The sequence below is a fragment of the Trachinotus anak genome, unplaced genomic scaffold (assembly GCF_046630095.1).
Source record: "Trachinotus anak isolate AG129_WGS33_773 ecotype Australia unplaced genomic scaffold, CSIRO_AGI_Tana_v1 ptg000019l, whole genome shotgun sequence".
Lineage (NCBI taxonomy): Eukaryota > Metazoa > Chordata > Actinopteri > Carangiformes > Carangidae > Trachinotus > Trachinotus anak.
This window is the reverse complement of record NW_027273870.1, coordinates 30,109,400-30,133,318: the sequence shown is the minus strand read 5'-3', so window position 1 is coordinate 30,133,318 and position 23,919 is coordinate 30,109,400. Positions and strand designations below refer to the sequence as shown.

At 48.2% G+C, this 23,919-nt stretch overlaps 2 protein-coding genes and 1 long non-coding RNA gene across 6 annotated transcripts; 2 read left to right on the top strand and 1 right to left on the bottom strand.

Moving 5' to 3' along the window:
• The first annotated feature begins 6 nt into the window (after window positions 1–6).
• Window positions 7–14,831, top strand: aftpha (aftiphilin a). Of its 4 annotated transcripts, none has more exons than XM_071505555.1 (10): window positions 7–182; window positions 3,403–5,079; window positions 7,593–7,756; window positions 8,159–8,288; window positions 9,149–9,205; window positions 9,577–9,699; window positions 11,724–11,784; window positions 12,282–12,365; window positions 12,868–12,991; window positions 13,349–14,831. In XM_071505555.1, exons 2-10 carry the CDS (start codon window positions 3,439–3,441, stop codon window positions 13,488–13,490), a joined length of 2,526 nt encoding a protein of 841 aa, XP_071361656.1. In that variant the 5' UTR covers window positions 7–182; window positions 3,403–3,438; the 3' UTR covers window positions 13,491–14,831. The 4 variants fall into 4 exon arrangements, with proteins under 4 accessions (XP_071361656.1, XP_071361655.1, XP_071361658.1 ...); XM_071505554.1 differs by having other exon boundaries at window positions 11,721–11,784; XM_071505557.1 differs by lacking the exon at window positions 12,282–12,365.
• A 3,169-nt stretch (window positions 14,832–18,000) lies between these two features.
• LOC139637072 (uncharacterized) lies at window positions 18,001–19,332 on the top strand. Its single transcript, XR_011694523.1, has 2 exons — window positions 18,001–18,564; window positions 18,704–19,332. It is a non-coding gene; the product is annotated as an uncharacterized lncRNA (long non-coding RNA).
• LOC139637071 (ras-related protein ORAB-1) lies at window positions 18,870–22,321 on the bottom strand. The gene is made up of 6 exons (XM_071505573.1): window positions 22,141–22,321; window positions 20,568–20,640; window positions 20,355–20,450; window positions 20,173–20,268; window positions 19,533–19,664; window positions 18,870–19,335 (listed from the first exon to the last, which is right to left on the bottom strand). The coding sequence occupies exons 1-6, from the start codon at window positions 22,152–22,154 to the stop codon at window positions 19,138–19,140; spliced, it is 609 nt and encodes a 202-aa protein (XP_071361674.1). The 5' UTR covers window positions 22,155–22,321; the 3' UTR covers window positions 18,870–19,137.
• Window positions 22,322–23,919: the final 1,598 nt, after the last annotated feature.

Here is a 23,919-nt window from a genome sequence, read left to right as displayed (position 1 = left end):
CCCTCCTCCGCGGTGCATGCTGGGGGACTGAGGCAGGGCAGCAGCAGCAGCAGCCGGCTGAGTCAACCTTCTCTTCTGTGTCACTTCCAGCCGCCCTGCGCTGTGCAGGCGGCTCCAGCTGACAATCGGCGGACAGGACAGACTTTCACTGAGTCATGGACATCGGTGGACGACATCTCACGGTAAGTTCAACAGTTTCTGTCGGTAACGGAGTCACCGGCTGTCAAACCGAGCCGGACGGCGAAGAGAAGCTAAAGCTAAAGCTAGTCGCTTGTTGTCAGTGTTAGCTAGCTGCGCAGTTCGCGGAGGTGTTGACTTCTCTCTCACTTGTATCTGAAGCTTCAAGTGTTGTTGAAGCCTTTTTATATGTGAGATGACCGTGTACCTCTGTAGCTCAACAGCTGAACCGACTCGGTGAAGTGGCAACAAACTGATGAAACGTTGACGCCAACATCGCTCATAGCAACACGGTGAATTCTGCCTTTCCTCACAGGCTAACCAAGCTAAGCTAAGTTAGCTAGTTACACTCCATCTCAGAAGTGTCTCGACCGTGTAGTTTAATCAGCTGTCCTCTAATTATGACTAACCTAACCGTTAGTCTAGTTCCTCTTTAATCCTGCACTATTCATTTTCTATTGTACATCATGACTCTACTCAGCTAATCACAGTGTTAGCGAGCCTGTTAGCCTGCCAAGCTAGATGCTAACCGATGTAGCTACGTCAGCCTCCCAGCTTCACTGAACCACCGACGCCAGACAGGTGAGGAAAAGGTGTGAAAGTTTGCCTGAACTTTCTGAGTTCGACATGAGGAAGCGGTAATTTAAGAGACTGTGTTACAGCTGCTGTAACTCAAGAGTCACTCCCGCTGTGTCTCATCCGGACCCGGGGAGGGGGGAGGAATGTCTGTAGTCCGGCTCAGCACGGCCCGGGTGTGAACTACCTGCTCCCAGGTATTCTGAGAGATAAGGCCAACAAAGCAAATACACGTTTCAGACGCCTCCCACTGCTCCTGCTGGGGGGCATGAAGGTTTACAGAGACTGTCATTCTCATATACAATAATATATAATCTTCAGTTCTATACCAGAAACACTTGGGTCACACTTTATTTAGTGGGTGTGTACATTTCAAATAACGTCATTGTATCCTGATGGAACTGGTCCATTGTACAGTAGATCTTTAGCTGGTACACTTAGAAGTAGTCAAGTCGGTCAGTTGTAATGATATACCCTCATATCACTGATCCGAAGGCCCTGTCATTCTGTACAGTGTGTGACCCCCCCTCTGTCCTCAGAGAAGGGAAAACTCCCCAGACAGGACAGACGGGAAATAAATGTTGTGTGTGCAAAGCAGAAGAGCACAATAGATTTACAGTTCGATCGGGATAACAAAACTATAGACAGGCTGTAAATATACACTTTTTTCAGGTACACCCAGCTAAAACATATAATACAGAGGTCCCTCCCTTCATGAAGGTTGTAATGTTCAGTTTGTGTTGAAACTGTTTTTAGAGAAGTGTTAATTCAACAGTGTGATCATTTAGGAGGATGTAGTTTGTGATGCAGTTAAACTGCATTGTGTAATGTTGACAGGTGTTCCTATTATTTTGTCCGCCCCATTCAAACCAATCATGATCATCCAGTTGAAGCAGCACCTCTTTAACAGGATTTATTACAGGACTTTTGTATTAGACTGACTTAGCTTTAGCTAGGTGTTCCTAATAAACTGCGAACTGAGTGTGTATGAAAGCAAGGACTGCAACCTGAGGACGACAACTAATTATTGTCATTTTAAACTTATATCTTGATTATTAAATTTAATTGATTAAACATTTCAACTGTAAGAAAAAAGAATCCAGAGCTGAAAGTCACGTCTTCAGTATTTTCTGTCTGAGCATCACCGTCCAAAACCCAAAATAAAGAGCTGCAACCAGAAGGTCTGTGTTTGTACTGAAATCATTAATGGATTCTAGAAATAGTGATTGATTTTTTTTAGTGATTGACTGACTGATTGGATTTGTTCACAGAAAAGCATACACTTCAGCATTTACAAATAGTAGTAGTTTCCGATACTAATTGAAAAATGACCTGTATGGTTCTTGCCAAGAAACTAAATTATTAGGGAATATCCATTGAACCAATTGGACCCTTTTGCTGTTATGATTGAATTGAAAGTTACAGCACTGAAGTAAAATTTTAAAGGTTCCATATTTTACTCTTCTTCTATGGTTTATCTGAAGTGTTGATCTCCATCAGAAGATATATTTATGGTTTTAAGAACCAAAAACCATCTCAGTGTAGTTTTACATCTCCTCTCTCAGGCTTCTCTCTGGAGCTCTAGTAACAACAGGTCAGTCAGCCAATCAGAAGAGAGGATCTGAGTCTCTTGGTGACTGCTTTTGTTGTGACATCACAAAGTTCCAGAAGTCCTGACGGCTGGTTTTAAGGCTCAGTTTCTGAATACAGGCTGTGTGCATTTCTCTGTGGACTGAGGCTTTGATACTTTCACAGTATTAATATAGAACCAAGACCTGCTTTATAATCACAAACACATGGACATCTACCTTTAGACTGGGTGGAGCTTTAAAATCTGGGGAGAACGTTTAACAAACCTCAGAGACTCTTATTCTGTAAAACAGGTGAAAATTTTCTTCAAAAACACAAACTCTCACTTCAGTTTGATTCTGTTGAAAACAGTGGATTGTTTCTGTGACTCTACGGAATCATCATGTGAGTGATGGTCACATTAAGAGACGCAGCAGTGGGGCTGAGTGCAAACACTCACACAGATCAGGCCTCTGGAGCTCATCCAGGAAGTTCGTAGAGGGAAACAGGTTACAAGGACGTATTCATGGCAATAACACCTGTGTTTGAGGTTTGGATAAGGCATTTTAATACAAACACATGTAAGTGGGCTGACAGAGCTCAGGTGAGAGGAAATATAGTGAGTAAAGCTAAGATAAAATAAAACGGCTCCGTTGTTTTTTACAGACTCCACCAGCAGGCAGTGTTTCCCTGCCACATGTTGCCCTGAGGTTCCTCAGTGTGTAAATATCACATGAGTGAAGAGTTTATAAGTAGAACTTGTTGGGTCAGAAGATGCAGGCTGATGTGAGTCGACTAACTTCATGTTGACACGGTGTGTTACAGCTCCTGCACTGGCTTCTCATTACAGCTTTATTGCTGTCAGTTTGACACCAGTCCCTCGTCTGTTAGAGCTTTAGTGATTCAATTTGTACTTCAGCTCAAACCACACATCAAACTAATTGGTCCTGGAGCGCCACTGAGAGCTGCCCTTATTTACTTCTTGTGTTGATGAAACCAGAATGAGCTTAATCACGTGTTTTTAAAAAGGTCTGCTGTGGTGGATTAGGTTTCTGATCTTGTCCTTTCTCACTGTCTCAGGTGTAGCCAGGAGGATTCGTAGATTGCCAGAGAATCATGGAGCCAGATGTGATCCGCATGTACTCCTCCTCCCCGCCACCGATGGAGGACGGTGCAGAGGAAGAGGATGACGAGTTTGGAGACTTTGGCACCTTCTCCGCCATCCCAAACAGCATCAGCTTCACAGAATTCGACACCCCGACCACTTTTAACCAGACCCAAGCTTTGACCGCCACCTCCCCACCCGAGGTCATCAACAACAGAGGGGTGATAGGATTCAGCCACAGCTCCTCTAACGGCACCCACAACCCCAATAATGAGCTGTCCAAGGCTAATGGCGTTGTGCCAGCGAGCCGCCTGGGCAGCAGTCCCTCAGAAAGAACTGAGATGAAAAAGGTTGTCTCCAGCTCCCTGGATTTCTCGGTGAGCGACACAGCTGGCAGCGAGCCTGCTGATTGCAACGGCGGAGGCACAGAGGTGCTAACAAACGGGTTTGCAACCTTTGATGTTCAGGGAAGCCCCTCCTCGCAGAATTCTGTCCACTCTCATATAAAAGGAACGTCCACCGAGGACACGGGCAGCGTCCCAGTCTGCAGCCCAGAGGATGATTTTGCAGACTTTGCTGCTTTCTCCAGTGCTGAAGGACACCTCAGCCAGACGGCAAATCAGGACTTGGACAGTCCCACAGAGGCTGCCTGCCACGACCCGCACTGTCATTTAGAGCAGGGAACGACTTCAGAGGACAATGTCAGGGACACAAACAGAACTGGATCCAACACGTCCGGCTCTGATTCCATATCTGCTCCCAGTGAGGCTCCGGACTGGGGCCCTCACACAGATGCTGACTCACAACAAAGGAACGTAGCCTTTGAACAGGAGCGCTCCACCTCAGAGGCAGTTTGCACTAACAAACCCCTCACTCTGACCAGTGTGGACGTAGCTGACAGGGACGAATCCAAAGACGCCGCGGGCTGCAGTGAGAACGACCTCTCACCTGATGCAGCTGCAGACAGCGAGACGGGACAGTCAGAAGAGAAGGGTTCTGGGAATGAGACGGAGACGGAGACAGAGACAGAGACGTCTTTTGGCCGGCCGCTATCAACAGACGCTCTAGAGGAGTATGGTGACATGAGCACCACAGGCTCAGTGCCCTCTCCGCCCCTCCAGGGGGAAACCGCCACGCCTGCCGACCACAGTCAGCTGGCAGAGGACGAGGAGGACGAGGACTTTGGGGACTTTGGGGACTTTGGAGACGCTGGCTCATTTGGTGGTCAGGGCTTTGCTGATTTTGACCAGCAGGAGCAGAGCAGGTCGCACAGCTCTGCTCCTGCACAGGAAGCTGCACACACTGAGGAGGATGATGACTTTGGCAACTTCAACTCCCCCAAATTTCACAGCTGTGGAAGTGAGGGGAAAGATGGAGGCAGGTTCGCAGACTTCCCCGTCAGTGACAGTTTTGGGAACTTCAGCTCGGCCGTTGAGGGCGCAGACAGTGAGGCGGATGCAGGATGGAGCGCCTTTGGTGAGCAGCAGCAGGTGGAGGGGGAGTCCTGGGCAGCGTTCAACATGGAGCAGAGCGTGGCTCCTCCTGCAGAGAGCAAAGCGAGGGGGGAGGAGGAGGAGGAGGAGGAGGAGGAGTGGCACAAAACTGAAGGTCCTGCAGTCAGTGAGGAAATCAGCAGGACAGACAGACAGTCGGTAAGAACTGTAGGAGACAAAGTGCACAGCTGATCAGACAGCAGCTCAGACCAGGACCTGACCTTAGTTTTTATTGATGAGGAGAAAACAGGACAGAGCCAGTGTGGAACAAAAAACAGCAAAAATACAGAGGGTTCAGTCCAGGGTTCAGATCATCCAAATTACAAAAATCTGATATTCTCTGACCTACAGTGGAATCTGGTAATTTGGTTTTAAAACATCTATTCCTGAAAAATTTAATAGATGTGATTCACATTATTATTATTATTATTATTATTATTATTATTATTATTATTATTGTGAAAACACAGTTTCTGTTTGTTAAATATCATTTTCATGTACAACACACAGACGTTACTGTGGACAGTTTTCACTGGAACTAGTTCAGTGATTTGGGTCAGAGTGAAACTCCAGATCTGAGAACCTGGATAAATAAAATCAAAGGTCTGAGGTTTGAACTGAGCAGGAAGTTGGTTTCAGTTTCAAGTGATGATTTACAAACTTTAAATTTTTTTTTCTTTTAGAATTGATATTCATCAATCATTATAAAATCTTACAGGAGTTAGAAATAAGAGCTCATCAGGTATAATCAGACAATAGATGCCCATTACGTATTTTACAGTGTTTTTATTCTTGCACTGTAAAATGTGGAACACATCTCAGTTCTATAATGAGCAAATGTATAAAAGGTCTTTGATTAATGTTATTGATTCTAATAAAAAACAAATAACTGGATATATTATCAGACTTTATTATCACATTTTACTACAAATATCATCAATATTAGGATTACAGCAAAAAAATCAAGTTGTAAATATTTTGTCAGATGTCAGTCATGATTTCAGTTGAATGGACATTTTCATTTTTACTGAAGAAATATAAACATGATGATGATGTGATTTTTGTTTGGCTTGTACCAAACAAACTTGTTCCCTCTCACCTGGAGAATATGACCTGAAGGCCGGGGCGTCTCTGCAGCAGGACAACACATATGGTGCTAACAATGCACAACAGTGTTGTGACACATTTTACCTTCATCAAAAAAATTACAGCTCCTGTGATTTGGATATCGCACAGGGCCACATTGAGATTTCAGTCATATTTTGATAAATTTTTCAGCCCTAATCCAATATAAATTATGATCATAGTCCACATAATGCTGCTGACAAACTACTGACCAGTGATATCTGTGAATGAAGGCTGATACAGAACAGACAGATATTTTCATATGGGAAACATCTGTGTGAGAGAGCAAGTTCAGTTCATTCACACAGGCCGCTGACCAGTCAATACACACTAACTACTGTCAAAGTCCATATGCAATTATAATAATGATGATGATAATAATAATAATAATAATGATAATAATAATAAGCTTTATTCAAATGAGGTTCCAAAGAGTTTTACAGAGAGAAGAAAAATAAAAACGTGTCAGACTCAGTTCAAACTGACGAAATGTCTCCTGTCCACAAACCAGAGGAGGAAGTGAGTTTGACTTTAAATCAGCTCCACTTCCTGTTTATTCATAATGAGGCGAGTCACAGCTCTGACACCAGCGTCCACTGTTTGTATTAAACATGGACTGACTCACTCCTGAGAGGTGGAGCTCCTGGTGAAGTGTGACACACACACACACACACACATACACACACACTGATGTCGGTTGAGAGTGCAGGCTCCGCCCTCAGGAATGTGACCTGCTCAGGTATTTGAAGTGGACTACATTCCACTCAGATTAACACACACTGGTGCTGAGCCTCAGCTCAGTGTGGACCTGCTGGTTCACCAGCAGTGTTGACCAGTAGAACCAGTGTGGCCACCAGCAGGAAACTGGGTTTGGAGTGTGACAGTGTCTGGTGCACCAGTGCCCCCCCCCCCCATCATCACCATTCAGTGTTTGAAATCAGAACAGTTAGCACAACAGACGTAGTTCTCCTGGTGGAGCAGCAGAGGGCGGCGTTCGGATTGGCTGTCAGCTTCACCTGCAGAGAGCTGAGGTGAGGCTGGAGCTCCACATGATGGATTTAACTAAAACCAGCAGTGAACAGAGCCCCACTCGACTGTGTCCTGACCGTAGATAAGAACACTGTTAATTCAATATTCATGTGTTCAGAAGCCTTCAACACCGTCACCATGACGTGTTGTTACTGTGGCAGCACCCGTTTCACCCCAGGTCTCAGTACAACCCTGCTGCGTGCTGTGATGTAACTCAGGACCTTTCCCCTCAGGAACAGACCTGTGCTGTGGTGACGCTGTGGTGCTGGTGTGTAGAGTGTGAAATACCTGAGCTTCCTGGAGTTTCAGCCCTCGTTGCACAGAAAGGTGTCTCAGCGTGTTGTTGTTGTTGTTTCCACGCTCACTTGAAATGACTGTTGTACACACATCACAACCAGCACTGTCGCCATCGTTCTTCATGGGACGTTCTCTGTTCCTGTCCCTGACGTCTTGTCATGTGACGGGTCATGGCTGTGATGTCAGAGGGTGTGAGTGACCAGCTGCTGTGCTCTCTGCAGGCGTCGCTGTCCAGCCGTCTGGAGAAGCTGTTTCACAGCAGCTTCCCTCAGACCGCCGCCCCCCCTGTGGAGGACCAGGTGGTGTCCCTGAAGATCCTGCTGGAGCCCCCACAGGATAGACCACAGCCGGGAGGCGAGGAGGAGAGGAGGTCAGCATGCAGCAGGTGAGTGTGGCTCCTCAGAGGACCAGCCTCGTCTTCAGGGGCCGAGGACTGTTTCCTGTGAGCTGATTGGTTGACTGACAAATTTAAGTTAGAACCTGTGACTGTTCCTCATTAAAACAACCAGACCTGTGTTCTACATGTTGTTGAGTTGTGTTCTCACATCATCACAAATGTTTCCATCAGTTCTCAAACAGAAATCTGTGACTTTAATCATGGTAACGCTGCGTTTCATTGGTCGCCTGGCAGTGACCTCATATCCTCTGCTCCTGTGTCCTCAAAGAGAGGAAGTGTTTATAGTGTTCACAGTGTTTGTGTTGTGTTGTGTACACACATGTACCTGCTGTAGCACACTTGAGTCTCTTTGTTTACCTTGTCTTCCACTCATCTCATTGGTTGGTTCAGGTCTGTGCGTGGCGGCGTGTGGACGCAGCTTCAGGACATCCACGAGGCGTTCGGCCTCAGGTACCAGTGGGGGGGCTCCCACTGCAACAAAGCTCTGCTCTGCTGCCTGGGCATCGACACCAGGAACATTGTAAGTTCGTGCTGGGTCTGATCTGAATCCAGTACCAAACCCACCGTCCAGGCATGGTGAGGGGCGGAGCTGGGCTGGAGCTGGGGCGGAGTTGGGGTGGAGCGAGCAGGACATTCACAGACAGACTGTATAGAAGCAGCCAGAGTAAAGTCTGATTCACACACTGATCCTGTTTGTCTCCAAGAACTGGAACCAGTCAGATCCCAGTCCTCCTCCTCCTCCTCCTGCTCCTCCTCCTGACTCTTCAGCTGGATGTTAGAGAGGAGGGGCCTGTAGAGGTGCTGCTCTTCCTCCTGCTCCTCCTCCTCTCAGTGCTTGATGATGTTCCTGCTGCAGAGGTCACATGATAATCTGTCGCTCTTCTTCTTCTGTGTAAACCTCAGCACGGAGTCCTGCAGCTCTGAGGAACCACATGTATGAAAACAGTTTGATCAGAGACGTTGACTGTTGTTAGTGCCTCGAGTAACCATGGCGATGTGAATGACTGACCTCACCCAGGCCTGTCACACTTTAATGTAGAGACACGGCTCAGTCTCTTTTGATGGATTTGACAGTTTTCACAACATCAGTTTAACCAACATGTCATTTTCCGAGCGTCAGATTTTCTGATGGGTGCGTTACCCTCTGACTGACGCCCTGAAAATTCTCCTTTAAAACATTCAGAAAAACTTTTTTTTAATTCAACTGTTTCAAACCTTCATTGTTAATTTCTATATAATAATAATAATAATAATGATAATATAATAAAAATATTGGTATTAAAAAGGTCAAACCTGCGATGGTGATGTTGATGATGATGAGCTGTTTGGTTGTAGAGATCAGCCTCTGACCTTTAGTAACCTGTGCTTCACTGTGTGCAGCTGTTCACGGGGCAGAAGAAGCAGCCGGTCATCGTGCCTATGTACGCCGCCAGCCTGGTGAGTCATCAGCACCACACACCTGCAGTCAGCGCCTCCTGCTCCGCCATGTGGTGTGGTGACATCAGAACCACGCCCACACTGGCGCATCATTCATGTCATTAGGGTTTTGATTAAAGTCTCAACATCCCTTTACACAGGTCTTTAATCTTTGACCTCCTGCTGTGAAGGAGCGTCTCACACATATTTGTATTTATTTCACATCATTTCTCCTCAACATGTTCTGCAGTTGTACATTTTCAAACTGAGAGGGAAACTGTGTCCGTTTTAATCCACGTGTTTGTGACGTCTGACTTTGAGCTGAACACTGAGCCCAGTCAGAGAAAATACCCAGATACCCACAGTCACACTCAGAATTCCTCTGTTTGTAGGGGATGCTAGAACCAACCAAAGAGCCTGTGAAGCCCGTCTCTGCAGCAGAGATGATCGCCTCCATCGCCCAGGCGCCTCCGGTGGCTCCAGAGAAAACCTCCTGTCCCTCAGACACAGTCCAGGTGAGAGCTGAGAGCGACACGCTTCAACTCATCCTTTTATTTCTGGTTAAAGGGACAAGGCCGCTGTTGGTCTGTATGTGCTGCAGTGACGACATTAGTCTTTAAAAACTCCCCACAAACGCAGGATGTGTTGTACCTGGTCTACTTACAGTATTTTCCGGACTATAAGGCGCACTTAAAAGCCTTTAATTTTCTCAAAAAACCACAGTGCGCCTTATAATCCGGAGCGCCTTATATATGGATTCATTCTGGTTGTGCTGACTGACCTCGAAGCGATTTTGTGTGGTACATGGCGCTCACGGCGCTCTGTCAAAATGTTTTAGTACGACTTTGGTAAACGACAAAGCCGCACCGCTTGCAGCATTACGGCTATCGTAGTCAGGAGCGTCGCGGAGTAATACATACTGTGCTTCACCATAATATTACTGTGTGTGTGTATAAGGACCTATAAGGAGTTATTGTGAATACGCTAACGTTTGATTTAGCGGTATCAAACTGTGTTTTTTTACGTGTTACAACTGAACAAGGTTGAGAGTTATTGTGAACGTGTTTAATAAAGTTTGACTTATCTGACTGTTTTGTTTCGCTTAATGCGCCTTATAGTCCGGTGCGCTTTATATATGAAAAAAGTTCGAAAATAGACCATTCATTGACAATGCGCCTTATAATCCAGTGCGCCCTATAGTGCGGAAAATACGGTATTATCCCACATGAAGCAGGTGAGTGGTTCATATTGAACTGAGCTGTTGCGTTCAGCCAAACCACAAACCTTCCTCCATGAATTTTAATGCAGTGCTCGTACCAGACGCTGGAGAGGAGACTGTTGTGCCTCTTCACTGTAGTTTCGTTCTGAAGCTGCTGCTTCACTGGAGCCTGGAGTCAGAACGTCTGACCCTCTGTGGGGCCAGCACCTGGACAGGTCTGAGGAGGCTTGTGAAGGTCTGTGTGAAACACCACGGAGCCTGACGTCTCACACAAGTGACAAACACACTTCAGAGCTTTTTTAAACAATGATGGAACAAATCTTCAGTGAGCACAACCTCTGGTCACAAATGTATAGTTTCATCTAAAATCAGACCCTGATTAACTGAGACAGCTGCTCACTGCAGCTTCATCACACAAACAGGAGGAAATGGAGCATTTGTTAGGGACTATTTTCAGCAGCGGATTAATCTGCACTTGGTGCTGTGGTGAGTGTTTGGTGCAGGACGGTGTGTGTGTTCATGGTGAGGTGAGGCCCTTGACCCGCAGAGGCCGAACTGGAATGAGCCGGTCTGGTCTATGGAGGATTTTCTCTTTGCGTTGTCAGCTGTTCCCGCCCTTACCATTGGGTCACAAAGCACGGCTCCTGTAGCCTAGCAACCTTGACAACATGTACCGTATTTTCCGCACTATAGGGCGCACTGGATTATAAGGCGCATTGTCAATGAATGGTCTATTTTCGAACTTTTTTCATATATAAAGCGCACCGGACTATAAGGCGCATTAAGCGAAACAAAACAGTCAGATAAGTCAAACTTTATTAAACACGTTCACAATAACTCTCAACCTTGTTCAGTTGTAACACGTAAAAAAGCACAGTCTGATACCGCTAAATCAAACGTTAGCGTATTCACAATAACTCCTTATAGGTCCTTATACACACACACAGTAATATTATGGTGAAGCACAGTATGTATTACTCCGCGACGCTCCTGACTACGATAGCCGTAATGCTGCAAGCGGTGCGGCTTTGTAGTTTACCAAAGTCGTACTAAAACATTTTGACAGAGCGCCGTGAGCACCGTGTACCACACAAAATCGCTTCAAGGTCAGTCAGCACAACCAGAATGAATCCATATATAAGGCGCTCCGGATTATAAGGCGCACTGTGGTTTTTTTGAGAAAATTAAAGGCTTTTAAATGCGCCTTATAGTCCGGAAAATACGGTAACTTTGTGTTGTGAGGTCCATGGTTTTAACTGTTGTACCGTTGAGCTGAGACACGTCAGTCAGCTAACCTCCACTCTCTGGCTCCTCCAGCAGGAGGCGCTCCCGCCGGTCCAGTTTGACTGGAGCAGCAGTGGCCTTACCAACCCCCTGGACGGTAGGTTAAACCCCCCCCCCCCTCCCGCCTGCCCCGTCCTGCCGCCACTGCCACGCTGAACCCCCACCCCCTCCCTGCCTGTTCATGTTTTTCACTCTCTTCTAACCCTCATAGTGTTTCTGTAAAGTCACTGAATTCACCAGCCCCACCCACTGATTCACAGCCAATCAGATGTTAGGAGGAGTGTGTGTGTGTGTGTGTGTGTGTGTGTGTGTGTGTGTGTGTGTGTGTGTGTCAGCTGGGACTGTTTATCAGTCTGATCACACCCGTACCTGTAAACTGTCGTCATGGTGATTTCTCTGATCAATAACTAATCTACAGTTCATAAAGAGATGAACAGCTCCTCAGGAGTCAGGTCGAGGCTGTGATGGTGGATCTAACATTTCTCATGTAGAGACTCTGATCACTGACACTGCTGCATGTCTCTGCTTTCCTCTCTCTCTCTCTCTGTCTGTCTGTGTGTGTTTGTTAACCTCGGCCGCCCCCTGGCTCTGCAGCGAGCGGAGGCTCGTCTCTCTTAAACCTGGACTTCTTTGGTCCTGTGGAGGACTCAGGCTCCACCAGCTCCCCATCCATCCCAGGTCAGCGGCTGCTCACAGCCCCCCCGCCCTCCCCCTCCTCCTCCTCCTCCTCCTATATTAACCTCTGTCTCCTCTCCTCACTCGTCTGTGGGAGATGACGGCACAGATTTTGATGATGAGTCAATAAAGTCTGACGTCGCGTTTCCTTCGTAAAACGGTGTCAATGTTAGCATCTCTCCTCCCTGTGTGGCCCCGCCCCCACTCACTCACAGCTCCTCCAGCAGCATGGAGGGAGGAGAACCTGCGAGTGAGGGGGGTCCAGGTTGTGTCCATTGATTTAATTATTAGTGACAGAATCAGGAAGATTTATGCTTTATACTGAGAACATGTGACGTCATGATTAGCTCCAGATCAATGATCATGGATCAGAATCTGTGGTGTTCAAACCTGACTGAGGCAGCAGACTCCTGACTGACTGGTTTCTACCTGACAGCTGGTCTGTGCTCAGTGAACCTGTTCAGGTGTTTCCTGCCCCGTCACTCTCCTGTCTGCCTCGTTTCAGGTGTGGACCCTGAGCTGTACGAGCTGACGACGGCCAAGCTGGACCCCGGCGGCTCTGGCAGCCGGGTGGCCGACGCCTTCGCCCGCCTCATGTCCACCATGGAGAAGACCAGCACCTCCACCAGGTCAGGGGTCATGTGATGTCAGACCACAGTAGTCATGTGACCGTGGTGTCGTTGGTTTAGAGCCTAACATGAGCTTTTTACTGCTGCTGGTTGTATTTAGGCTTCAAACATCAGAAAGTGGAGTCATTAGTGAAGATGATCCTGCTGAACCAAACCTGTCAGGATCAGAAACTGCTGCTGATTTTCTGTTATCCAAAACACACCAGAGAAATCCTATTGGCTGTTGGAGGGAACCAGGTGGTGATGACGTCAGGGTTGGTCTACAGGAACATGTTGTTCCTGCAGGACTGTGTTGGTGAACAGGTGTGTGATCAGATGTGTAACAGCTGGTGTTGTTGGTCTCTTCCTGTTTGACAGGAAGCCGAGGAAGGACGAGAATCTGAGCGAGGAGGCGGCCAAAGTGATCGCAGCTCTGCCCGACCTCTCCTTCATGCAGGCCAAGGTGCTGATGTTTCCCGCCACGCTGACGCCGCTCAGCTCCCAGGCCTCGTCGGATTGAAGCCCTGCTCCCCACTGACCCCGCCCACCATGCTCTTTTGACCACGCCCACTGGCTCTGTCCATTTTATTAAGTCATCATTTTGTTTTCTTGTTATCTTGCTGCAGCTTAGCTCCTCCCCTCGTCATACTTATTTTTTAACTTTGTTTTTCAACTCTTAATTTTTCAAAATAAAGCGAAGCATTTATCATCAGGGGAACAGCTCGGAGCGCTCAGCCAACAACCTGCACATGTAACAGTAGGAGATCAGATCATTTGTAGAGCTGATAATTAGAGGAAGGTTTAGAGGTTTGTGCTGTTCACATGTAGAAGAAACATCGTGTATATAATCAGGGATTCACTCTTTGTTTTCCCGTTTTGTTTTTTAGATTCTCAATGATTTTATGTCTGTGGTGGGAGTGTGTTCATGTCTGTGAAGGAAACACTGGCTGAAGCTCTTTGAATCAAACTGAAGTGGAATATATATATGACCAGTATAAATTAATACATTTATATACATATATAAAATCTCTCTCTATATATAAATATATATTTATCAACTTGAAACCACACTGCCTGCAAAATCCAGCTGAATGTTTTGTCCCCTCGGCCTCAGTTTTTACCCTCAGTCACTAGATTTTAACCTGATTTCTTTAACCTGCTGTCTTTGTGTTTTTCTAATTTAATGTAGCTTTTTAACATAAATGACCCCCCTCCCCCATTTTGCTGCAGTCCATCCTGCATCTCTTTATTCTTTAGTCTGGGAACCCTCCACCCATGATGATTGATGTGTTCTCCGTTGTCCCTCTGGAGCCTTTCTTTTTATTCCATGTTGCCGTGTGCGACAGATGCTCCAGCTGTTGTGGTTTCCCTCCTTGTTTTGTTCCCTCTCTGTTCATTTCTGTTGTTTTGGGGTAAAAATGGGACATTTTGTTTAAAACCACTGAAACTTAGTGAAAGTTTCTCAGCAGTGAAGGTCGACTCACATCAGAAGGGAATTAAGGGACCAATAGTGCATCCATGTGTTGGGTTGTGTACTCTGATATGAAGTGCTTTTTGTTGTCGGCTCTGACTCATGTTTGTTTTTTGTTATTTTGGCTCATACTACTGTCAGCCCCGTCTCCAGGAGGATTTTGCACATTGTAAAGATGAAATGGATGTAATCATAGTTCACTGTGGCTTTAGACTGTGTACAGTTAAACTATGGACTGTAAAATGTACGGGAAAATTCCTATGGAAAAAAACTGAATCACTTGAAGAGCCTGTCAAAAGGTTATCGTGCATGCCCAGGTTCTTTTGAGACTATAAGTGTGTAAATTTTACTTTTAGTGTACACAAGAAATTAAAATAATTTAAGAGAAAATCTCGTCTGCTTGTTTCTGTTGAAGTGAAACATGATGACAGGTGCGATGGATAATTCACCCTGACGTCATGTGACAGGTGACGTTACCTGGGGCTGAGAACAAGGTGTTCTGCTGCTGAGTCCGTTTGAACAGTTCCCGGGCTCCGCAGTGTGGACCCGACGGAAGCCTCACTGGCCCTGAGGCGGAAGCTGGCGTCCAGCAGCTGATTCAGAACAAACCGAACCTATGAAGCGACAGTCTTCAGCAGACTGAGGTGGAGGACGTCAGACAGCGCCAGGACCCCGCCGTGACCCCGATGACCCCTCCAGGACCCCTCCATGACCCCGCCGTGTCCCCGCCATGTCCCCGCCGTGACCCCGCCAGGACCCCGCCGTGTCCCCGCCGTGTCCCCTCCAGGACCCCTCCAGGACCCCGCCGTGACCCCGCCGTGACCCCGATGACCCCTCCAGGACCCCGCCGTGTCCCCGCCGTGACCCCGATGACCCCTCCATGACCCCTCCATGACCCCGCCGTGACCCCGCCAGGACCCCGCCGTGTCCCCTCCAGGACCCCGCCGTGTCCCCGCCATGTCCCCGCCATGACCCCTCCATGACCCCGCCGTGTCCCCGCCATGACCCCTCCAGGACCCCTCCATGACCCCGCCGTGACCCCTCCAGGACCCCGCCGTGACCCCGCCATGACCCCGCCATGACCCCGCTATGACCCCTCCAGGACTCAGGACGGTTCGCCCGGTTTGTTCTGCTGCGGTGGAACAAACGCGCCCCTCCCCTCGGTGCTCCCTCAGAAGCTCCACCCCCAAATTCATGGACACGCGTTGCCAAGGCAACGACCCAATGGAGGAACCGGGGGCGTGGAGGTGGAGCCTCCGTCACAGCTGACGACGAACAGTCTGCTGGAAGCTCGCTCCCTGTGCTGTTTGGGGGTCCAGCCTCATAGGTCAAAACAGCCATCACCATGGCAACTGAGCCAACCCCCTCCACTTCAGCTCAGATTTGTAAATCTACAAGTTCCAGAAGGAAAAACTGTCGGAGCGTCTGAAGTGTCCCCGACGGATCCTGGACTGGTTCTGATGCTCCCAGATAAATAAAGTCAGCTGACGGGAGGAGAGCAACCTGATGTGTCCTTCGATTCAGAGCTCTGCTGTGGGCCGGGGCCGGGGCCGGGGCCTGGACCGGGGCCGGGGCCGGGGCCGGGGCCGGGGCCTGGGCCGGGGCCTGGGCCGGGGCCTGGGCCGGGGCCGGGGCCGGGGCCTGGGCCTGGACCGGGGCCGGGGCCTGGGCCGGGGCCGGGGCCTGGGCCTGGGCCTGGGCCTGGGCCGGGGCCGGGGCCTGGGCCTGGACCGGGGCCGGGGCCTGGGCCTGGGCCTGGGCCTGGACCGGGGCCGGGGCCTGGGCCGGGGCCGGGGCCTGGGCCTGGGCCTGGGCCTGGGCCGGGGCCGGGGCCTGGGCCTGGACCGGGGCCGGGGCCTGGGCCTGGGCCTGGGCCTGGACCAGAGGAACACTGGCTGCCTGTTGTTGGGGGGAAACTGAGATGTCGAATTCTTTCATTTCATATTTTAAATATTTTTTTGGTTTCCTTTTATTTTATTTCTTGTCTCAAACTGTTTGTTCAGGTTTCTACTGAAGTTTGTTTGATTGATTGATTGATTGATTGATATCAATAATACACATCCTCAGCTCCAGCTGCTGAGCCTCAGAGGCCATGAAGGACACATCGGTGTGGAGAGAGAGCCAGAACCAGTTTGTGAGGTGAGTCCGGCCTCTGGACCGACTGAGGTGCAGTAGGGTGACCAGAGGAGCCGCAGAAATCTGCAGGTGAGCGTGAGGTCAGGTGACTATGCTGGTGCAGTATTTCATTGGCTGAGAGAGTGCCCATGTGGAGAACCTGTGGTGCCGGTGTGAAGGTTCAGAGGTCAGAACACTGTGGTTTCCATGGTTTAAATGTTGATGTTTTGAGACTGTTCATGTTGTCACTTTGTGTTCAGATGTTTAACATTTTAAGGCGGAGCTGTTGTGTTAAAGTGCACAGGTGAATCTAAAGGTTCCTGCAGGTTCACCAGGTTTAATTAAAGACTTTTTAAAACCAACAGAAGGAAATTTAAAACCTGTTTGTCTATAAAACATAAAAAAGAGACAAGTCAGATTTTTTCCCTCATTTTGTTCGACCAACAGACCAAAGAGATTCAGTTTGATGTATGACAAAGAGAAACATGAAATCTTCACACATTAAAGCTCCCCAGTCTAAAGGCAGATGTCCATGTGTTTGTGATTATAAAGCAGGTCTAGGTTCTATATTAATACTGTGAAAGTATCAAAGCCTCAGTCCACAGAGAAATGCACACAGCCTGTATTCAGACACTGAGCCTTAAAACCAGCCGTCAGGACTTCTGGAACTTTGTGATGTCACAACAAAGCAGACTGACCTGTTGTTACTAGAGCTCCAGAGAGAAGCCTGAGAGAGGAGATGTAAGACGACACTGAGATGGTTTTTGGTTCTTAAACCACAGATATATCTTCTGATGGAGATCAACACTTCAGATGTTAAATAAACTTTAAACCGGAATCAGTGAATGTTTGACTAAAACAATTATTTCATTATCAGATGGTTATAGGTAAATTTTCTGTTGATCAGCTAATTGATTAATCAGCTGACTGTCGGAGCTCCACGTTAAACACGACCTGGATGGGCAGCTAAAAAATTTAAAATAATGAAGGTTAACATATGAATTTTACAGAAGGTCAGAGGTCAGGAGGGTTTCCAGCTGTGGAATCAGTTTATAGCTAATGTTCAGATCAGAGCTTTTTAAGACAAGCCGACACCCCATCCTGAATAAAGGGGCCACTGAGTGAATGTAGGTCAAAGGTCATCATTCCTCTGAGCTTATGGTGAAAGACGCAGTGAGATGAAGGTGGAGTGAGAGCAGAGAAAGAACAACACCGTCAGCACCAACAGTTATCAAAGATCTCCTTCATTGTTTAATAGTTGACATTGTGCCACAAAAATGTTTTATGTCCGCAGCCACAAATCACGTGCCGAGATTAATAACTCCAGCTATGGATCATGTCATTCGCTTCACCTGCTTCTCTACACAGTTTGCAAATCACTTCTTACATTTATGTATAAATATATACAGTTTATAATGATTCTGGAGCCGGGGGGGGGGGGGGGGGGGGGGGGGGGGTCATTTCTCCTGTTGTGTTGTGCTGTTGGTTGAGAAACATTAGCAGAGAAACACACGTCTCCCAATGTAGCACATGCTTATTGTATGACGGACACCAGCAGAGACACGCAGAGCCGAACACGCATATATACAGGAATGTTGATGACATCATACGGCGGGTGTTTGACAAATCACGACTGTGGGCACATGGAGGGGGGGGGGTCAGCCAACAACACGGGAGCACCGAAGGCATCATGTCATGTACATCTCCTGCCACAAAGGCACTGGCGCATGGTTGCTAGGGGCGACGCTGTGAGTCAGAGCAGGTGGCGTTATCAGAGCGTGTCCTGGCTGGAGTTTGGGCGGGAAGCCGCTCGCTTCACGACGGCGTTCCAGATGCAACAGAGAGAAGCATGTGATCAGCTGTAACATGCACGGTGCTGGTCTAAGCATGTGCTTCATTTGAAGTGGTTACTAATTCAAGGAGGAGCTGCGGCGCACAGCTGGTAAAGACTACTTCCTGTTTATAGTTCAGGTTCAGAACAGTGACGGGTTCAACAGAGGAGGAGCAGGTCATAGGGGGAGGGGGAGAGGAGAGGGGGAGAGGAGCAGGTCAGAGGGGGAGAGGAGAGGGGGAGAGGAGCAGGTCAGAGGGGGAGGAGCATGTGTGAGGGGGAGGAGCAGGTCGGAGGGGGAGGGGGAGAGGAGCAGGTCAGAGGGGGAGGAGCATGTGTGAGAGGGAGGAGCAGGTCAGAGGGGAGGAGGAGAGGGGAGGAGCAGGTCAGGGTGGGGGGGGGGGAGCTGTGTGTGAGGGGGAGGAGCAGGTGTGAGGGGGAGGAGCTGTGTGTTAACATCACACACTGTTAAAATGTGAACATGTTTCCAGTGTGAGTGTGTTTGATACAAACGCCCGGTGCGTTCTGTGGGGGTGGGGCTTACCGACCTATTGCTGACTTAGAAAGGGCAGGGGTGGGAATCTGGTGTTGTAGCTGCACACACACAATTACAAACCGGTCCACTCAAAGTCTCCCTCCCTCCCCCTCCCTCTCCCTCTCCCTCTGGTCGTCTTTCCCTGTGGAGCGTGTTAACATTGAGACTGGTCGTGGGCTCGGGGGTGGATTCAGGTCGTGGCGGTTGTCGGGGTCTCAGCAGCAGCCTCCAGACGAGGTGTTGACTGGCTTGCTCTGGATCTTGACGTTGGACTTCTCCGAGGCGCCGGCCGTGGCCCCGGGGCCCATCCTCTTCTTGATCTCGGCCGCCATGGTCATGAAGGCCTGCTCCACGTTGGTGGCGCTCTTGGCGCTGGTCTCCAGGAAGGGGATCCCCAAGTTGTCGGCAAATTCCTGGAGAAGGAAAAAGAGAGCGACAGATCAAAGTGCTGCCTCTGACCGCGACAGGACTGAGCTCCACAACTGTCAGGTCTGGTTTTTTCAGTCGGTGTGAATCAAGAGTGAAACTGAAGTTTCATCTGCAGGAACTGAATCCAGGACTTTAAAGACCTGCACAGGTGTTACCTGGCGTCCCGCTGCAGCCCACTCACCTTCGCTGTGGTGTAGTCCACCACCTTCTTGGTGGTGAGGTCACACTTGTTGCCGACGAGCAGCTTGTTGACGTTCTCGCTGGCGTAGCGGTCGATCTCCTGCAGCCACTGTTTGACGTTATTGAAGGACTCCTGAGGACGGAGACGCACAGAGAAGAGTCGCCGTTAGCAACGATGCCAAGAGACCACTACAGTCAGAGCAGCGACGGCCCGTGTGTCAGCCAGCGGCGGCCTGACATCAGCACCAGGACACACGGTCACAGAAACACGGGGCACACCTTCAAGCATCAAATTCAAGGACTTTCCAGACCCAGTTCCCTCAAATTCAAGGACCCCACACAGCACAGTAGAGACAACAATCAGTTAAAGACGCACACAGTCAGTGTCCACACGTCTCAGATGTGTTGTGTTACAGCAGCAGCCTATTTACTAACCTATATTTACCAATATTTAAACTTTCAAGGTCTGTGTGTGTGTGTCTCTCTCTCTCTCTCTCTCTGTGTCTCTCTCTCTCTCTCTCTGTGTCTCTCTCTCTCTCTCTCTCTCTCTGTGTCTCTCTCTCTCTCTCTCTCTGTGTCTCTCTCTCTGTGTCTCTGTGTCTCTCTCTCTCTGTCTCTCTCTCTCTCTCTCTCTCTCTCACCTGGTCCGTCACATCATAAACCACGATGATACCGTGGGCTCCTCTGTAGTAGCTGGATGTGATGGTGCGGAACCTCTCCTGCCCGGCCGTGTCCCACTGTGGAGGCAACACACAACTGGTCAGTCCAGACTCACACAAACACACTCGCACACAGCAGCACTCGTGTCTCCGCCTCCTCTTACGATCTGCAGCTTGATGGTCTTCCCGTCCAGCTCGATGGTCCTGATCTTGAAGTCCACGCCAATGGTGCTGATGTAGCTCTCCGTGTACGTGTCGTCCTGGGGGGAAACACACACACAGGTGGGTGGGAGCGGCAGACATGACACCTGCGGCGCCACCGGCCGCCACGGCGCCGACAGGGAGAAACTTCAGCCGAGTGTGAAACAGACACTTACTGCAAACCGCAGGAGGAGACAAGACTTTCCCACGCCAGAGTCACCGATCAGGAGCAGTTTGAATAAATAGTCACTGTGAGCACAGAGGAGGGAAAACACATCAACACAACGTTATCACAACTCACCACCACACCGAACAGCTGACGACCATCAGTCGCTCGACAAACATTTAACGTGATCGCTGACGAAGCATCTCAGTCGCTTTCATGGAAAAACGTCAAGTGATCTGTTCTCAGCTTCTTTGTCACGTGAAAGTGTGAATTTAGATCTCTGACTTTTAGACCGTGGACCAGACCGAAGACGTCACAGCAGCTTCAACCAACTGTGGACGACAGTTTCTACGAGTCGTTTCACCGCCTCATCTCTGAAGTGGAAAAAACACGACATATGTAGAAAATGTGCTGATGCTCACTCATGTACTGAAAAAGTCTTTGCTGTGTTTTCTGGTCCTAAAACTCAGTCCCAGGTAACCACTAACGACTCCTTTCATTATTGATTAATGACGACGTGGTCACACGTCCCCACAGCTCCAGCTGGCGTCTCCGAAACATTCAAGTTACAACAAGATGAAACAACAGAAAATGCATCATGTACGAGAACGCTGAAGCAGACGAGGTTTGATGAGTGTTAATGATTAACCTCAGAGCAGCTGATCAATAATTCTCCACCAGTAGACAAATCATTTCAGCACTACAGAGAATAATGACAGTTAATATTCATCAGAACACAATTAGCAAACTAATCCATAAAATATTAGTGACACGACTAAATAAAGTAGAAATGTTCAAACATTTAGTTGACAGACATTTAATAAGCAGCTATTTTCATTATTGATGATAATGATTTCATCACTAATTATGATATGAATTAAACAGCTGAGCATTGGCAGCGTTCCTCCGTTTCCTGTCTTCTGTGAAATGTCAACATGATGTCCTCAGTTGTCTTTGTGTCCAATTAACAGACTGAACCAATCAGTGCAGCTCTACCGTGGGGGGGTGAAGACGTCAGTCTGGGCTGGGCAGTTTTCATTAATGACCGATCGGTTAATCGAAACACGAATCGGCAGATTGGTCGGTATGGAGACACTGGTTGGTGTAGTAACAGCCTGACGTTACCTAACTCCTCACCAGGAGCTAATGTGGTAACTTCCTGTTCGCGGCGGGTAAATGACGCTGGACTGGCCGCTAACCCCCCCGGGTCGGCTCACACCTGTCGGTTCGGTTGGCCGACAGGCCCGCGTCCCGCCGCCAGGCTGACCGAGCAGCCGCAGGAGCCTCCGGCTGAGCTACGTCGTTAGCCTCCTAGCTGCTGACGCTACCTCCAGTGAAGCGGCGGTAGCTCCGGACAAACGCCGACAATCGGTGTCTTTGGTCGGGGATTTACTGACTGGAAAATACCGACAGACTCGAGTTTGGCGGTGAACATTAGCGCCGTCACCGGAGACAAAGCAGCTGACCGCATCTGGTACCGGTCCGCCCGGACGGCTAACGTTAGCTTAGCTTAGCTTAGCTCCCCCAGCTAAGCTGACAGCTCAGCCGGACCTGTCACAGCCGACATGAAAAGTCTCACTTACTATTCGGGATTCATGGTTGACTACAGGTGGTAGAGAGTCGCAGCGGAGAAAGCGGTGGAGCGGCTCCCGGGTGAAGCTGAAATCCGCCTCGTACTGGAGGAAAAACACCGTTTTCTTTGAGAACTGGTTAAACTGGTTGTCGCAGCCACAACAGCATAATCGAATCAAATATGGCTGTCAGCGCTACCTACCCGGAAATACCAGAGGATAGGAATCATGGGTAGTGTAGTCTTGTGGCAGTGGGCGTTCACAGAGTCTGGGTGAGAGACAGAGCCTGGCAGCAGATCACTGACCTCAGGGCTGGTTGTCCTGTGAGTTTGTGGATCAGTGTTCCTGCTGCATTAATAAGAGCTGCTCACATGAGACTGTGTGGGAAGACAGAAAATCCCGTCTGCACTAAAGGTTCATGAGTGCAGTTACACAGCTGATGCTCTCGAGCTGAGCAGCTGTTCCAGAGAGCCGTTTAAAGAAGCTGCCTATGTGATGTAAAACCAAAACTAGGAGCTAAAATGGCTGAAAAGCTGCAGGACACTGATTAATGGAGCTTTGAAGCAAACACTGATGTAAGATTAACATGAATAATTCCAGTGAACACAAAACAAGTCTCAAGATATTTCCATTTGCTTTTATTTCTTTTTATGTGAAAGAAAGCAGTGGTCACAGTAGTACGCAGTTAAAATCACTGTATGTACAGTTTATATTTGCAACCTCAGCACCTTTAATGTAGTGATGGTCAGGTGACGCTTGATGAAGCACTGGACCAGTCCAGCAAAAGGCTCAAGAAAAGCTTCGTTTCTTGATGCTTCATGCTTCATGTCAATCAAAATTAATCGATCGATCAATCAATCAATCAATCAATCAATCAAAATACGGGAAATTAGGTAGAATTTAAAATAGGCAAATACAAACATTTGTATGTTGCTGTGTCAGTATCAGGGAACCCATAATTGTATCTTTATTGTAAGCATACTTTTACAGTAATTGATGTGTAGCAAATGTTGTGGTCGCTCCATAATTCAAAATGACACCAAAATCAGTCACGTGGGACAACAAGCAAAGCTTCACGTGTCATCAGTCTTACTTCTGAAATGATACACGCAGCGATACGCACTTCACCAGAAAAGCTGAGATAGACTGGACACACACCTAGAAGCTTAGACATCGGACATGACATCACTACTTTAATGGATTCCTGTTTGTGTGAGAACCTAGAACCCCATCATTTCACGATCTACACCTTGTCTGCAACAGAGGTTTTCAAAATGTTTGTCATTTCACATGTTGTAACTCACTTCCACAGGGTTTTAGAGGTTAAACAATCAACAGGAAGACACATGTTAACAGTGGGATAAAGATAAACATGGTATAATAACAAAAAACAATTCAATCAATCAGAATTTAAAAGAAAAATAAAGACAAAATACACATAGATTTACCAATCAATATGTTCTTAACACTGCACACACATGCACAGTTAATTACTGGTCTATTAAGTCCGATTGATTGGTGTGATAATCAGAGGGGCAGAGTTTTTACCACCACTATTAGGACAAGGGCTAAAGTACAGGTAGAGTTTCTCAGTGAAGGAGCTGTCAGTAAAGGAGTACATGAGAGAACCATAAACTACGTCATAAAAGGAGACCAGACCCTGCTTATAATCCACAAACACCCCCACCCTTTGAGGCCTCCATTTCAGACGGAGATAAACATCAGGGTCTGCAAAAGCTTTGTACTGATTTTCATTTCTCAAACATATCGTCCAGTATCCGTCTGCAGGCG

Excerpts from the sequence above, each read along its gene's own strand:
- aftpha (XM_071505554.1), top strand. The coding sequence starts at position 3,439 with ATGGAGCCAGATGTGATCCGCATGTACTCCTCCTCCCCGCCACCGATG. Across the intron at positions 7,757-8,158 it reads AGGAGGTCAGCATGCAGCAG|GTCTGTGCGTGGCGGCGTGT; the intron begins GTGAGTGTGGCT and ends TGGTTGGTTCAG. Across the intron at positions 8,289-9,148 it reads GCATCGACACCAGGAACATT|CTGTTCACGGGGCAGAAGAA; the intron begins GTAAGTTCGTGC and ends CACTGTGTGCAG.
- LOC139637071 (XM_071505573.1), bottom strand. Across the intron at positions 20,269-20,354 it reads AGACCATCAAGCTGCAGATC|TGGGACACGGCCGGGCAGGA; the intron begins GTAAGAGGAGGC and ends TTGCCTCCACAG. Across the intron at positions 19,336-19,532 it reads TGGACTACACCACAGCGAAG|GAATTTGCCGACAACTTGGG; the intron begins GTGAGTGGGCTG and ends TTCCTTCTCCAG.